The following is a 12021-nucleotide window of genomic DNA, read 5'->3' as shown; positions in this document are numbered from 1 at the left end:
CAATTCCTAGCCCTGCTGGTGAGTTTAATGGCTAGATCGGGGAAAGAGCATGTTGTCAGCAGATTGTTGCCCCCAGGGCTCGGGGGAAGAGGGATTTTACTGGCTGAAGCTAATTGGCAGAATAAGCTGCCTTAAAGCTGATCAAATCCCATTACAAATGCAGTCAGGGACAGGGAGCATGAATCCTGCTACTAATGGTCTGCTCTGCCAAGGCTTCCCAACCTCGGGTGCAGGCTGCTGCGGTCCTCCAGGGCTTGGCCTTCCCGGAGTCTCGTGCCCTGACACCCAGCCTATCGCCAGCATGCTGGTCCCAGGGGGCTTTTGAGAGCCCAGAGCGGGGTCTGTGGTGGTCCCGGTTCCTGTGCCCTACCATCCTGCGGTGCACTGCCATGAACACTGCATTTTGAGAGGGTGAATCGTGATCTGCAAGATCACACGGAGGAGCAGTTAAGTCATGTATTCCCTTGGGCCAGAAGATTTACCCCATAGCTGGCCCAGCTCTCCTTCTGCCCAATCCCTTGTGTCTACCTCTTCCCTGAACCTGGCTTTGCCAGGAGCAGTGTCTGTGCGTGCTTGGGGGGTGATGGAGCAGGAGAGGAAGCCTGTGGGAGAAGAAGAAGAGGAGCAAGGGTCATACTTTGCATTCACTGCATTTTTCCTGGCTGCAGCTTGCAGGGGGTGAATCTCACCAGCCTGCACTTGATGGTGGGTGCTGAGGTGAGGAGCCCAGTCAGGTGCCGCATGTGTCAAAGCTATTCTCCTGGCATAAGCTGCAAGACCCTTCCCCTGGTGCTGGAGCGGGCTGGATGCTTTGTGGCGAGTGACTCAGCACTCCCCAGACAGTCCCCCCATCACAGAGCCTAATTCACCACGTTTCCCAGGGCACTGGCTTGGCTGGGACCAAGGCACCCAATTCTGAGCCCTGAAGGCAGCTTCCCTACACAGCATCACACCACCAGAAAGTTGGGCTTGGCAGATGGTTGAAACTGTGCAGACTTGACCATTGGGGCTTCATGGAGCATGCTGTGAAAGGAGAGGTACAAAGACATGTGAAATGGGTAGGGTACAGTTTAGCGAGCACCCTGTCCTTAAATCCTCTGCCAGCTTCTAATTTAGAGCAATTTGCTTGAACGTCCCTGTGCCTACAACCCTTGAAGGCATTGGGATGGGCAGTAGAAGGACACATTAGCATGTGGTAATTAGGATTGACCACAGTGCTTTTCAACCAAGGGAAATGTTCTTGCATTTTGTTGCTGTCTGTCCCTCGGGAGCAGGGGAGGCTTTGCGCTGCGTTTGCAGAGGGGCTGCCCAGTCACTGCCCCGGTCTCTGCATCTGCTCCAGGACATTCCTGCCTTAGGGCTAGGGATGGCTGAGAGGGTGTGTGTCACCTTCCCAGTGGGTGCAGGTCTCAGTACAAAATTTTACTGGTCTCAGACTTTCTTAACACACTAGGTTGCAAATAGTAGTGGGTATGCAACCTGGTCAAGCACCATCGGCGGTCCTACCAGGCAAGGAGCAGAAGTATCTTCAAGGGCTCGTGACACATTTTGCTCTTCCCCTCCTCCTGCTAAGGGAAACCTTGTCAGACAGCTTGGGCACTGGAGGAGGGAGCCAGCCACCAGCTCTTTGGGTGGCTTTTACTTTGACCATCAGTGTGCTTGGAAATCTCAGCAAAACAGGTGTCTGCTTGAGTAAAACAGAATTAGGGATGCAAGGCAGAGCACTGTCCTGCTCTAATGCCAAGGATTGCCCAGGGAGGGTTGTCCAACCCCATCCATATACATTACCGCATCCGAAAGGACACCTCCCTGCCATGCAGGCCTGCTCTGGGCACCAGCAGGAGCTGCCACAGCCCCGACCGCATCTGTCAGACCAGGAGTTTCCTCACAATGTCCCCAGCTCTGCCCTGCCATCATCCCCCCTGCCCGCCCCCAGCCTGCACTCAGGGCTGCGTCCCAGCCCTGTGGCCGAGTGCAGGAGTGCTGTGAGGTGGATGTTTTGATATTTCAACAAGCTGGGGTGAGGAAACGTGGCTCTGCCTTTCCTCCTGACTGCACGGAGACATATGAGAACCGGCTGTCCCCTGTCACCGAGCCAGTCGCTTTGCACAAGGAGACGGAGCCACCGGGCCGGCAAGTGTTCACAGTGCATTGGGGAACACTGCAGGTTTGCAGTGTGACATTTCCATTAGCAGCTGTGGGGTGACACGCACATGTCACCTTAATTCATCTCCTCTGCAATAGCTCTTGGACTCTTCCCTTCTTGATTTGAAGTGGGGCCACTGGGGAGGAGGCAGGGGCTTGCATAGGGCGGCATGAGAGTCACACTCCTGACCAGCAAGAGCTGGCATGTGTCTGTGTGTGCACAGACACCCAGCAAAAGCATATTTTCTCCAGCAAAAGCTGGCTTGCTTATGCTAAGATGGCTTAGTATGGTTTAGTAGTCCAGGATTAACTGCATTAGCAAAAAGCATATTTTTGGTAGTGTCACTGCATCTGAAGTAGGGATGTGACTCCCTGGAAATGCTATCCCAAGCCTTAGGATGTTAATCAGGGACACTAAACGGGGGGAAGCCAGAAGGCTGAGGTCAGAGTAACCAGCCTGGTTTTGTTCGGCCCCAGAGGGATGTTTCGCACTCTACTGTGGCCTTACACCTTCCAGGAACTGGATTTTGGCAGGGCAGTGGGACACGCAGAGTTCAGTGCTGGCAGGTGACCTGTCTTGCGCTGACTTCAAGTAGGGTCAAGGGAACACTGAGATAAGGTTTTGGTGTAGCTGTTCCCACTCTGCTAGAGGCAGCCTGCACCACCCAAAACACGGGCAGCAAGGGAAAGCAGTTAGGATTGCTTTCCCCTGCCCTGAGCTGATCTGCGGGCAGAGACACATGTCCCTCTTTGTGCCCCACAGGAGCAGGGCCGGCCCCAGATTTCGGCTCTGGCCAGCTTTCAGGTGGGCGCAGTGGTGGTCCCCCGTGCCTCCTGCAGCTGCTGGGTGCCACGGAGCTGTCTGCTTGGCTGCATTTCGAAGGTTTGGCACAGCACGACAGCCAGGCGAGCCCTCGCTGCCGCTGCTCAGATAGGGAAGCGCATCCTGACAGTGTTGCTTAAGACTCCTTAAGCATCGTTAGAAAGTGCAGCACAATCAGACAGGAAACAACAAGCTGATGTACCAATACCTAATGTGCGGCGGCAGGCAGCCAGCTGCATGCAGCCCAGCCCTTGTGGGGGGACACATCCCGGTGCCTGAAAGCTGGGGAGATGCAAAGAGTTTTAAAGTGATTGTGAAAGCAAGTTTTATCTGGGGTTTTAAAAGAGGAGCATCTGATAAATTGACTGCAACATGTCAATTTAATGCTTTTTTCCTCCCCTTCAAGTACCTTTGCCAGGCTCTGCCTCCCCAGGCACTGAAGGGAGATGTGTATCAGTGGTGCCTGATTGCACCTCCGAGCTGCGAGGCTCCAGCTGGGAAGTGTCAACACAGCGGCAGCTCCCGCTGCGAGACCCTTGCTGGCGCTGGAGCAGGTGACACGCTGACATGGCAGACATTGAGGGGGGGGTGCTGGGGGTGGGAGTGCTCGGCATCCTCTCCCACGTATGGCTGTGTCGTTCCAGGGACAATCTTGTGAATGAGCTGCCCAGAGCAGCGGCAGGTGGTTAGAATTTCCCAGGTGACCATGTGGACCTAATTTAATTAGAGGGTTTAGGAAAACCCCTTTAGGAAAAGGGAGGGGTGTGAAAGGTTTAGAAAGGGTAGATTTGAAAGGCAGTGGGAGAAGCTGTTGCTAAGTGGATCATGTCCAAAGGAGGAAGCAAGCTTTCCTTGCCTGGCTTGGAACTGGAAGATCAGGAAGATGGAGCATCTTTAAATGGGAGCTCGCACCAAAGGCTGGGGAGGAAGGGTTGGTCACTACAGGGAATGGGTTGTGGCAGGTCTTGGCCTGAGGGCAGATGAGTTTGCGTAAAGCTTTTCTTTCTGAGGATCTGTGCAGGGCAGATGGCTGGGTTCCTGGCAAGCCAGACATGCATGCTGCCTGCGTGGTAGTTTAGGACCTCTTTTCTATGAAATGCTTTTAATGTAAAAGCCTTGCTCCCCAAAAATGCTGTTTGGTCACTGTCTTCTTCTCAGAGGAAGCCCACTTCAGGTGCAAGTGGCAGGCAGAGCAGCTGAGGTATTTGGGGTTAACAGGCAGCTCCAGGAGCAGGAGCTGCTGGCAGTAGAGGAGGGCCAGGAGTGGAATGGGCAGGAACACAGCAGGGTAGGGCAGGGACTGGCTCCCACACTTTGGGGATGAGCAGTGTGTCTCCAAAGGAAGCTGGGGAGGATGTGGAGCACCCCATCCCTGCTAGTCCTGACTGCTGGTGGCAAGGCCCCTGCATGTCTGGGGACCCTCAAGGCACCAAAGGCGCCAGGTGAGTTGTGTCTTCTTAGCAGTGTGGCTGAAAGTAGATCTCTGAGCTCCTTATGTTCTGCCTTTTAGCAGCACTGCATCCTCCTCCTTTAGTATCTCTGAAACCCAGCTGTGTCCTTGCTCCCAAAGAGTGCCAGAGAGCTGCCACAGTGATGTCTCTCTCCTTTTGTCTCTCTGATCCAGGTGTGAGAGCACAGAGGAATACGATTATGATTACCTCAGCATCAATAAAACCTGGGTCCTCACCCCCAAGGCACAGGAGACTGATGCCACGCAGATCCTCAACTCACTGCTGAAGAACTATGACAACAAGCTGAGGCCTGACATTGGCAGTAAGTGTCCCCTGAAGCTCCCTGTGGCCACGGGTGGTGACCTGGCCCAGCTGTGTCTTGTGTTTTCCATGCTTTTGTGGCTGCTGTAGTTGGGATTTTTGGTGAGACAGAGCCACACTGATCCCAGATGCTCCCCTGGTCTTCAGCCCTTCAGAAATTATTCTAGCCCCAGCTCATCCATACCTATTTTATTTTCTTTACAGTCAAGCCCACTTACATCGATGTGGATATCTATGTGAACAGCATTGGGCCAGTGTCCGTCATCCAGATGGTGAGTGGTGTCGTTGCTGCAGGGTCACACTATCACCGCAGCTGAGAGTGTGGGAGGTAGCTGGCCCAGCGCTGCTGGCAGGTTGTGTCATGCTGGCTAGACATGGTGTGAAGGTGGTGGTGTCATGAGAAGAGGTGGATTTGTTTCCCTTCCCTTGGGAAGAGGTGCTATGACCTGCTGATAGCTGGAGCTAGAAAGGCTTGACAGCCATCCCTGGTTAGGAGCAAGGTCCTCAAGTGCCCTTGGTGAGCTCAGCAACCCTACCGTGCTCACGAGCTCAGGGAGAAGGATGATGATGCTCTTTGGTCTCCACTGACAATGTGTGGACAGACACCACTGGCTGGTCGCTTTGCCCTCTCCTGCCTGGGAAGCGTGCGGGCACCAGGATGCTCGGAGCAAGTTGCACCACCCTGGTTGAGCCAGTGTGGTGGTGGCTGGGAGGGGGAGCAGCACGCTTCCCAGGAGGATTGAAATAGGTACATGGAGATGGTTTCCATGGCAATGGTCTGATGGTGTAAAACTTGGGTGCCCAGGCCTGGCCTGTGGTGCTGGGGAGGGGCAGGCAGGGTGCCTCAGGTCCAATGGCTCTTCTTCAGTACATAGCACCTTAGATTGATGCTACCACAACTGTGATGGTTTCTGCTTGTGGCTTAGGACCCACTGTGCTGAGAGCTGCGGAAAGACTCAACAGAGACGCTCTGGTCTGAAGAGCCTCCAGGACATACACTGGAGATCAACTGTTGATTATTTATTTATCACAGGAAACTTCCATTATTTTCCCTGTGAAGCCATTTTTTCCTCTTTTCTAGCAAGAAACAAACCTGACTGCTGTCAGGTTTGAAAGACTTCTTTGGCCCACTGGGCAGTGGCATAGAGAGGACAAAGGAGAGGTATAGCCAGGACAATTTGGCTTTTCATGTCTTTCTCAATGCAAAATGGAGAAGAAACAAAACCAGCCCCCATAAACCAAAAAAAAGAAAGTTCTCAGTTATTTTTAGTTTCCCAAGTAGCAAATTTCCACTGAACAAGCCCCTCTGAGGATGGATGGAAGAATGGTATTGTAGCTGTGGTACCACTTCCACTCCAAAAAGCATTTTGAAGCAGCCCTTCTGACCGGCCACCACCAAGCATGTGCCTCCGAGCAACACCCGCTCATGAGCCACCAGATGGGGACCTGGCTGGGTGCTCACTTGCACAATGAGGGCACCATGAGGAGGCCCAGCAGGGACGGCCTCAAGGCCAAAAATTTCCTTTCGTTGTTTCTGTGGGCCTGGTTTCCAGGAGGAGAACCACAGCCCAAGCATGTGGATGTTATCCCTGTCTGCCAGCAGATACCACAAGCTCCTCCATACCACACGGGTGTGTGGGCGTGAAGCCACAGTGATGTAAGAGCAGCAGTGCAGGGGGAAGGGCGCAGGGGCTGGGTGTACTCACCTCCCCAGCCACTGCTGTGCCTGGAGGTAGAGCGTAAGAGTCATGTTATAGGCGGCTGTCCCATCTGCTTTGCACTGCCAAAGGATATGCCAAGAAAACCATGCACAACAACAGTGCACGTCCTCATGCCTTCTCTTTTCCTCTCATCCATTTACTTTACCCCTTTCAACCCCTGTTGGAAGCTCTGTTCTCCCTGTCGCAGGAGCACTGCATAGCCATGCAGGTGGTAGCAGTAGAGAATGGCTTATAAAATCCAGTCTTGCATCCAGAGTTCATCCCTTCTAAATGGAGATACCAGGCACTGCTGCTAGTCTGGTTTCCTAAGAAACACAGCTTATGCCATGGTGATGGGTATGTGAGAACATACGTAAGTCCATCCCAATCCTTCAGTATTTTAGATGCATTGAGCACCAACCATATATGACTGCAGGTATAGGAGCTTCAGGTATATTCAGCATCTCCAGTACTTTTGTGAAAACAGGATGCAAGGCAGTGACAACTGCCATCCCCACTGAGGGGAAAAACTGTTGTGTGAACTCAACCCTTACTAGACACCAGAGAGTGTCATGGGAGAGTGCTGCTGAAGACAGCCCTGAACATTCCTAGAGCAGCTCAACCCATGTGTTTAGCTCTTTCTAAGAGTCAGCAGAAGCTTTTACGCTTCATGAAGTGGAGCTACACGTCTGCACAGGATCCCAGGGGGTCCCAGTGCAATTAATGCAAGCCAGGAGTGTGAAGGCAAGACTGGCAATTGGAATCACCTACATCTGCAGGGCTCTGCTGGGGAAGCTGCTGCCATGGGGCTAATCTACCCATCTGCAGCCCTCCCACCTGAGGAGGGTATTGCTGTTTGTGGGAATGGCGTGGCAAGGAGCTGCTCAGGCAGGGGAGGAAATCACTTGGCCTAGAGACACTTGAGGGATTTTGTGGCATCAGTCACAACTGGCTGCACTCTCTCCAAAGTGCCCAGATGCTACAAGTCCAGGAGTCCCTGCTGGGTCCCAATAGTCACCAGTGATCTGATGACACCTCAATATGACACCACAAGTAGACTCTCTATGGACATGTCTCCTGCCCTGTCCCTTTAGGTAACTTCCTAAGCTTGAATCTGTGATGCTCTTGAGCTTTAAAACCTTTCTCCCTGAGGTACTGAGGACAGCTAGACCCAGGTCTTGTAGCCCTGGATGGCAGCTTTCTGCCGTCTGTACTCTGAATACCTCCCCCTGCTCATGAGAGAGGCTGCATCCTGCTATAGTATCTCCTGAAGCAAGAGAAAAGGGCTGTGAAAAAGCTGCCACAGTGTCACCTCTAGACTTGGCTGCTTCACCCACTTGTTTGGTGTTTGTTTGCTTTTCCATGCTGATGCAATGAATTAAGTCATTCTGTGGGTTGTGCCAGCCACTGGCAGGCTGGCATCAAATGTATGGTACAGAATGTCTTTGCTGGAGACATGTCATTCCCACTTTGTCCCTTTTTATATAGCTTCTCCCAACCTGAGAAGCTCTGCCTTCTCCCAGCTGTCAGGCCGGTTCCACATGCCTGATCTTTCCCTTTTCCCATATGCAACCTGAGGAAATGCACATTTCTGAGGGAAGGGAACCAGAATTTGACTTGGAGCTAGATCTCTCCTGAGCTCGTGGTGAGATTTCTCTCTGCTGCAGATACAGAGACTCATGTAGGCTGGAAGGTCCACTGGAGGGGAAATGTCCCATTGATCTCTTTTAGGTGCATTGCAATGACAGCATCTTATGTAAATATTTCTTTCACATAGCCAGGCTATGTAGAAGATAAAAACCTAGTTCTGCTTTTAAGAAATGTAGCAGCATTACTGTGGCTATTAGCTTGGATCTGCATGGTCTGTGCATCTGAAGGCTATAGGACGGCCTGACATGCTGGTGGAATAGAAGGCTCCAACTTAAGCAATGTAGTTTGAATACTGGTGTCCTGTGATCTTCTGCTCACCCCTCAAAGGGTTAACTACTCACCACTGCCTTCAGCCTGGTGATGGTCTGTCAGGGCTTGGAAGCTGGCCCTGCGTAGCCGCTGCTCAGCCTCCAAATGATAAATCATGTCAGGATACAAAACTGATTCCGGTCCTTAAAAATGAATAGGTGATTTGAAAATGCCCTGTGCTGGGTGTGAATTCTGCATCCCCCTCATCAATCACTTGTCATAAATAACATTAACATTCAGGAGCCAGCAGAAGGCGGGCAGGTTTGGAGGGGGAAGAAATGTAAAGTGGTTTCCTGGTATCTTTTGTAGACCAGAATGGCAGTCTTGTTTCCCGTTTAGGTACTTGCAAATTTTACATTCTCTCCTCCCTGGGGAAAGGACCCTCTGTGCTCTGCCAGCCAAAATGTGGCAGTAACCAGAAATAAATCTAGGAGACAGTTAAATGATAGGAAGTGGGATGGGGCTTGGCTGGAAGAGGATGGGCTGAGAGGAAAAAGGGTGCAGAAAAGTGGGACCATCAGGTCCCACAGCTGTTTGCTCCAGTCGCTGCATGGACTGGGATCTCCTACCCATCCCCATGAGCCCATTGTCTTTGGGTGGGATTGGGGCCCTTGGAACTTCTCAGGGTGGTGCGAAGTCTGTTTACACCATCAGGGAAAGGATGCGCTCAGCCACAAGCCCTTCCATAGCTGCCTGCTGCCGCTGGGTGCTGGCCAGCAGCACCTCAAGCCAAATGAGTTATCACCCACAGTGCCACAGCTTTCCAAGCTGTGTCGCAGATCAGGATGCCCAATTAGATTCCTATTAACACAGACAGTGTTCAGGTGTCCTTGGCTTATTGTTAAGCTGAGCCTGATGCAAAGACCCACCTTGGTTCTCCAAGCATGTTTGCTGGAAGAGGTGCCAGGGAGGGCTGCGGCAGCAGGGACTGAGGGAGGAGACTTTTGGTTCAAATTTTTCGCTGACTGGTGGTTTGCTGGAGGGATTTGCTCCTGGTTTTGTTTCGTAATGGCTTTATTGCTATAGATTATAGCTTTAACTGGTGTCAAGGGCACCTAGAGTTCTGGATCACCTTCCTTTAGGGATGCTTAACTCTCAGGAAATGATGCTGTAGAAGTAAAGTCGTTGCCAGCTATCGGGGCTGAGTGTCTTTCAGTCCTGAGAATGTCCGTGAAGTGTCCATGAGAGCCAGCATGGGTAGGAGTGGAAAAAGTGCTTCTGTTCCGAGCTTGGGGATGGAGCAAGTCCTGTCCAGAGCTCCTCTGATTCCTCCCAGAGGTCAGAGCTGAACATCTTTTTCTTCCTTGCACAAAACCAAGCACAAGGCTCGAGGAGTTGAACATTGAGAACATAGCCCAAACACTGTGGTAGCCTCCTGGCCAAAGTGCATGGAGACGTGCCACTCATCCAGGGACCTGCTTGGTTACCTGCTTCAGGTGTCTGGGATCAGATGCGGTGCAATCAGGGCTAGTTTAGATGCTGGAGACTCCTCTCTTTGGTATGTGTGAGGAGATGCCCTTGTGTGCCAAATTCTGTAGCAAAACTTGGTGACAGCTCTTCTGCTGGGATTGTGCACCAGCTCAATCTCATTACTTCATTATAATAAAGATGGAAAGAGCAAAATTGGCCTCCGTCCTTCCCTAGGGGCCAGATTCTGCTGCCTCTGAAGTGCCTGTGACTTCCAAGGGCTAGGGCTAAGATCCTGCCTCCATTATTACAGCAAATTATTTTCTTATCTCTGCCTGTGAGCAGGGGACTGGAACCCGAAGAAGGTGATATGTCCAAATACACGTGTTGAATATTCCCCCCCTTCCCTCTTTAGGAAGGAGATGCTGCGCACTATTAAATTCATAATGCTGTGCCTGGCTGCATTAGTTACCATGCAACACACTAACGAAATTGAGGATGAAGAACATATTTTCCCACGTCTGAGTACTGCAGAATAGATTTAATAGATTTGCATGTATGGTGCATTTGTGAAAACACTGCGAAGAAGGAGGGAAGGGGGAAATGTTTATTCATTATCAACTGATGAATAATTAATTTACAAATGTTGTCTTGTTAAATATAAATTAAATCCTCATTTGACACACTTTATAATTTAGAAGTATAAGCCCAGCATGAATGAAGAGAACTCCCCACTGACTGCTTTCATGTAAATCCTGAGGAGCCAGGGAGGGAGGTTTGGCTTTCAAAGTTAAAGCTGACAAGGGGTAGCAGTGAGGAAGGGGGCTGCTGTGACAAAGCTAGCTTGGGGACCTGGGCCACTTTGTCTTTGCTCGTGGGTGCTTTCCATGCAGGAATGGCTTAGTGGGGCAGGGAGGCAGTGGCTGTCCGGACAACCCTCTTCCAAGGGCTGCTTCTTCCCCACTCCGAGCTGCGGGTGGCTGAGCTGCTGAATCACAGCTCTGAGTAAAATCCCCATCGATGCCACGTTATCAGAGTGTGCAGCAAGCTGGCAGCTGCTTGTGAATGGCTGAGCTATCCCAGCAGCAGGGGCAAAGATCCCCAAGAGAGGAGCTAGGCTCTACAAAAGCCATATGGGGCTAAGCCACCCTTGCGGAGAGCCCTTAGGCGGTCTGAGGCATCTCCGCACCGAAGCGGAGCCACATCCTGAGGAACGGCAGCTGTGCTTTGTTGGAAGGCAGTTAGTGTGGGAACTGCAGCGGGAAGCCTTGGGTTACAGCCCTGGTGTCCCGCTGCAAGGCTTGGGTTAATATCTTCGTTTCTTCTTAATAGATGGGGAAACCGAGACCGGTAATAATTGTCTGGCTCTGAGGAACACTTAAGTCTTGATTATACTTAGCTTTGGCTGCTTTGGAATAAGTAGGAAGGAAATGAAATGAAAATGGCACACTTTTTAAAATGCTTGAATATGTTGCTCTGGAGCACAAGATAAGCCTATAGGTAAAGGAAATTTGTTACCTCCCCCCCTTCTTCCCTGATAATAATAGACTCCAGCGGTTGCACAGCACTTCTGAACTGAAAGGACTTAAAAATGCTTCACAAATCATCTGTCTAGGAGGCAATAGCCCAGATGCACCCACTTCTAGGGTGGATTGCAATGCCTGAAGCACGCCACAATGCTCTGCCAAGGACTCCATGCTCTTCTCAGCCTGCCCGGTGTGCAGCGAGAGTCAGGCATCAGCATAAATCTAGTGAAGTTGCACAGGACGTGCACTCATGTAATGAGCTAGTTCAGGTTTTGGTCCCTGATAAAGATGTGCATCGTAGAAATTTAAAGTGTTGGGAAATGGGTATTACTCACTAAAGGCTCCAGTGCTTTTTCTGGCCATTAGTTTCCATGCCTGAGTGATGGCTCAGCGCCGCTGGAGCTGGTGGTGCGTTTATAACATCTTCAGAAATACTCATTTGCTTGGATAGTGCTCATATCTCTTGATTCCTTGATGTTCAAGAACGGTCACCATTCCTGTGTGCCCAAGTACTAGGAGAGGGACTGTTCCTCACGTAGCTGCTTGTGTTCGCGTGGCAGTGAGGTCGGCTACAGAGAAGGGCAGCCAGCGGCTGTCCTGTAGCCATTGTTTGTCATTGCCTTAAGAAAAAAAAAATCATGAGGCCACCAAGGAATAACACCGATCACATGTGACTTCTGGGACAAATC

The 12021-nt window shown here is 51.3% G+C and overlaps 1 protein-coding gene across 1 annotated transcript in view; it reads left to right on the top strand.

Annotated features, from left to right (window-relative positions):
* Positions 1-4375: 4375 nt before the first annotated feature.
* Positions 4376-12021, top strand: part of GABRE (gamma-aminobutyric acid (GABA) A receptor, epsilon) — a 32476-nt gene continuing 24830 nt past the window's right edge. Inside the window, exons 1-3 of the mRNA XM_010569132.1 lie at positions 4376-4410; positions 4593-4741; positions 4945-5012. Of these exons, the coding sequence (XP_010567434.1) occupies positions 4376-4410; positions 4593-4741; positions 4945-5012 (252 nt within the window). The remainder of the gene's footprint in view (positions 4411-4592; positions 4742-4944; positions 5013-12021) is intronic.

The sequence above is a fragment of the Haliaeetus leucocephalus genome, unplaced genomic scaffold (assembly GCF_000737465.1).
Source record: "Haliaeetus leucocephalus isolate CR32 unplaced genomic scaffold, Haliaeetus_leucocephalus-4.0 Scaffold262, whole genome shotgun sequence".
Classification (NCBI taxonomy): Eukaryota; Metazoa; Chordata; class Aves; order Accipitriformes; family Accipitridae; genus Haliaeetus; species Haliaeetus leucocephalus.
Note: the sequence above shows the minus strand (reverse complement) of the source record. Positions and strands in the feature narration are given on the sequence as shown.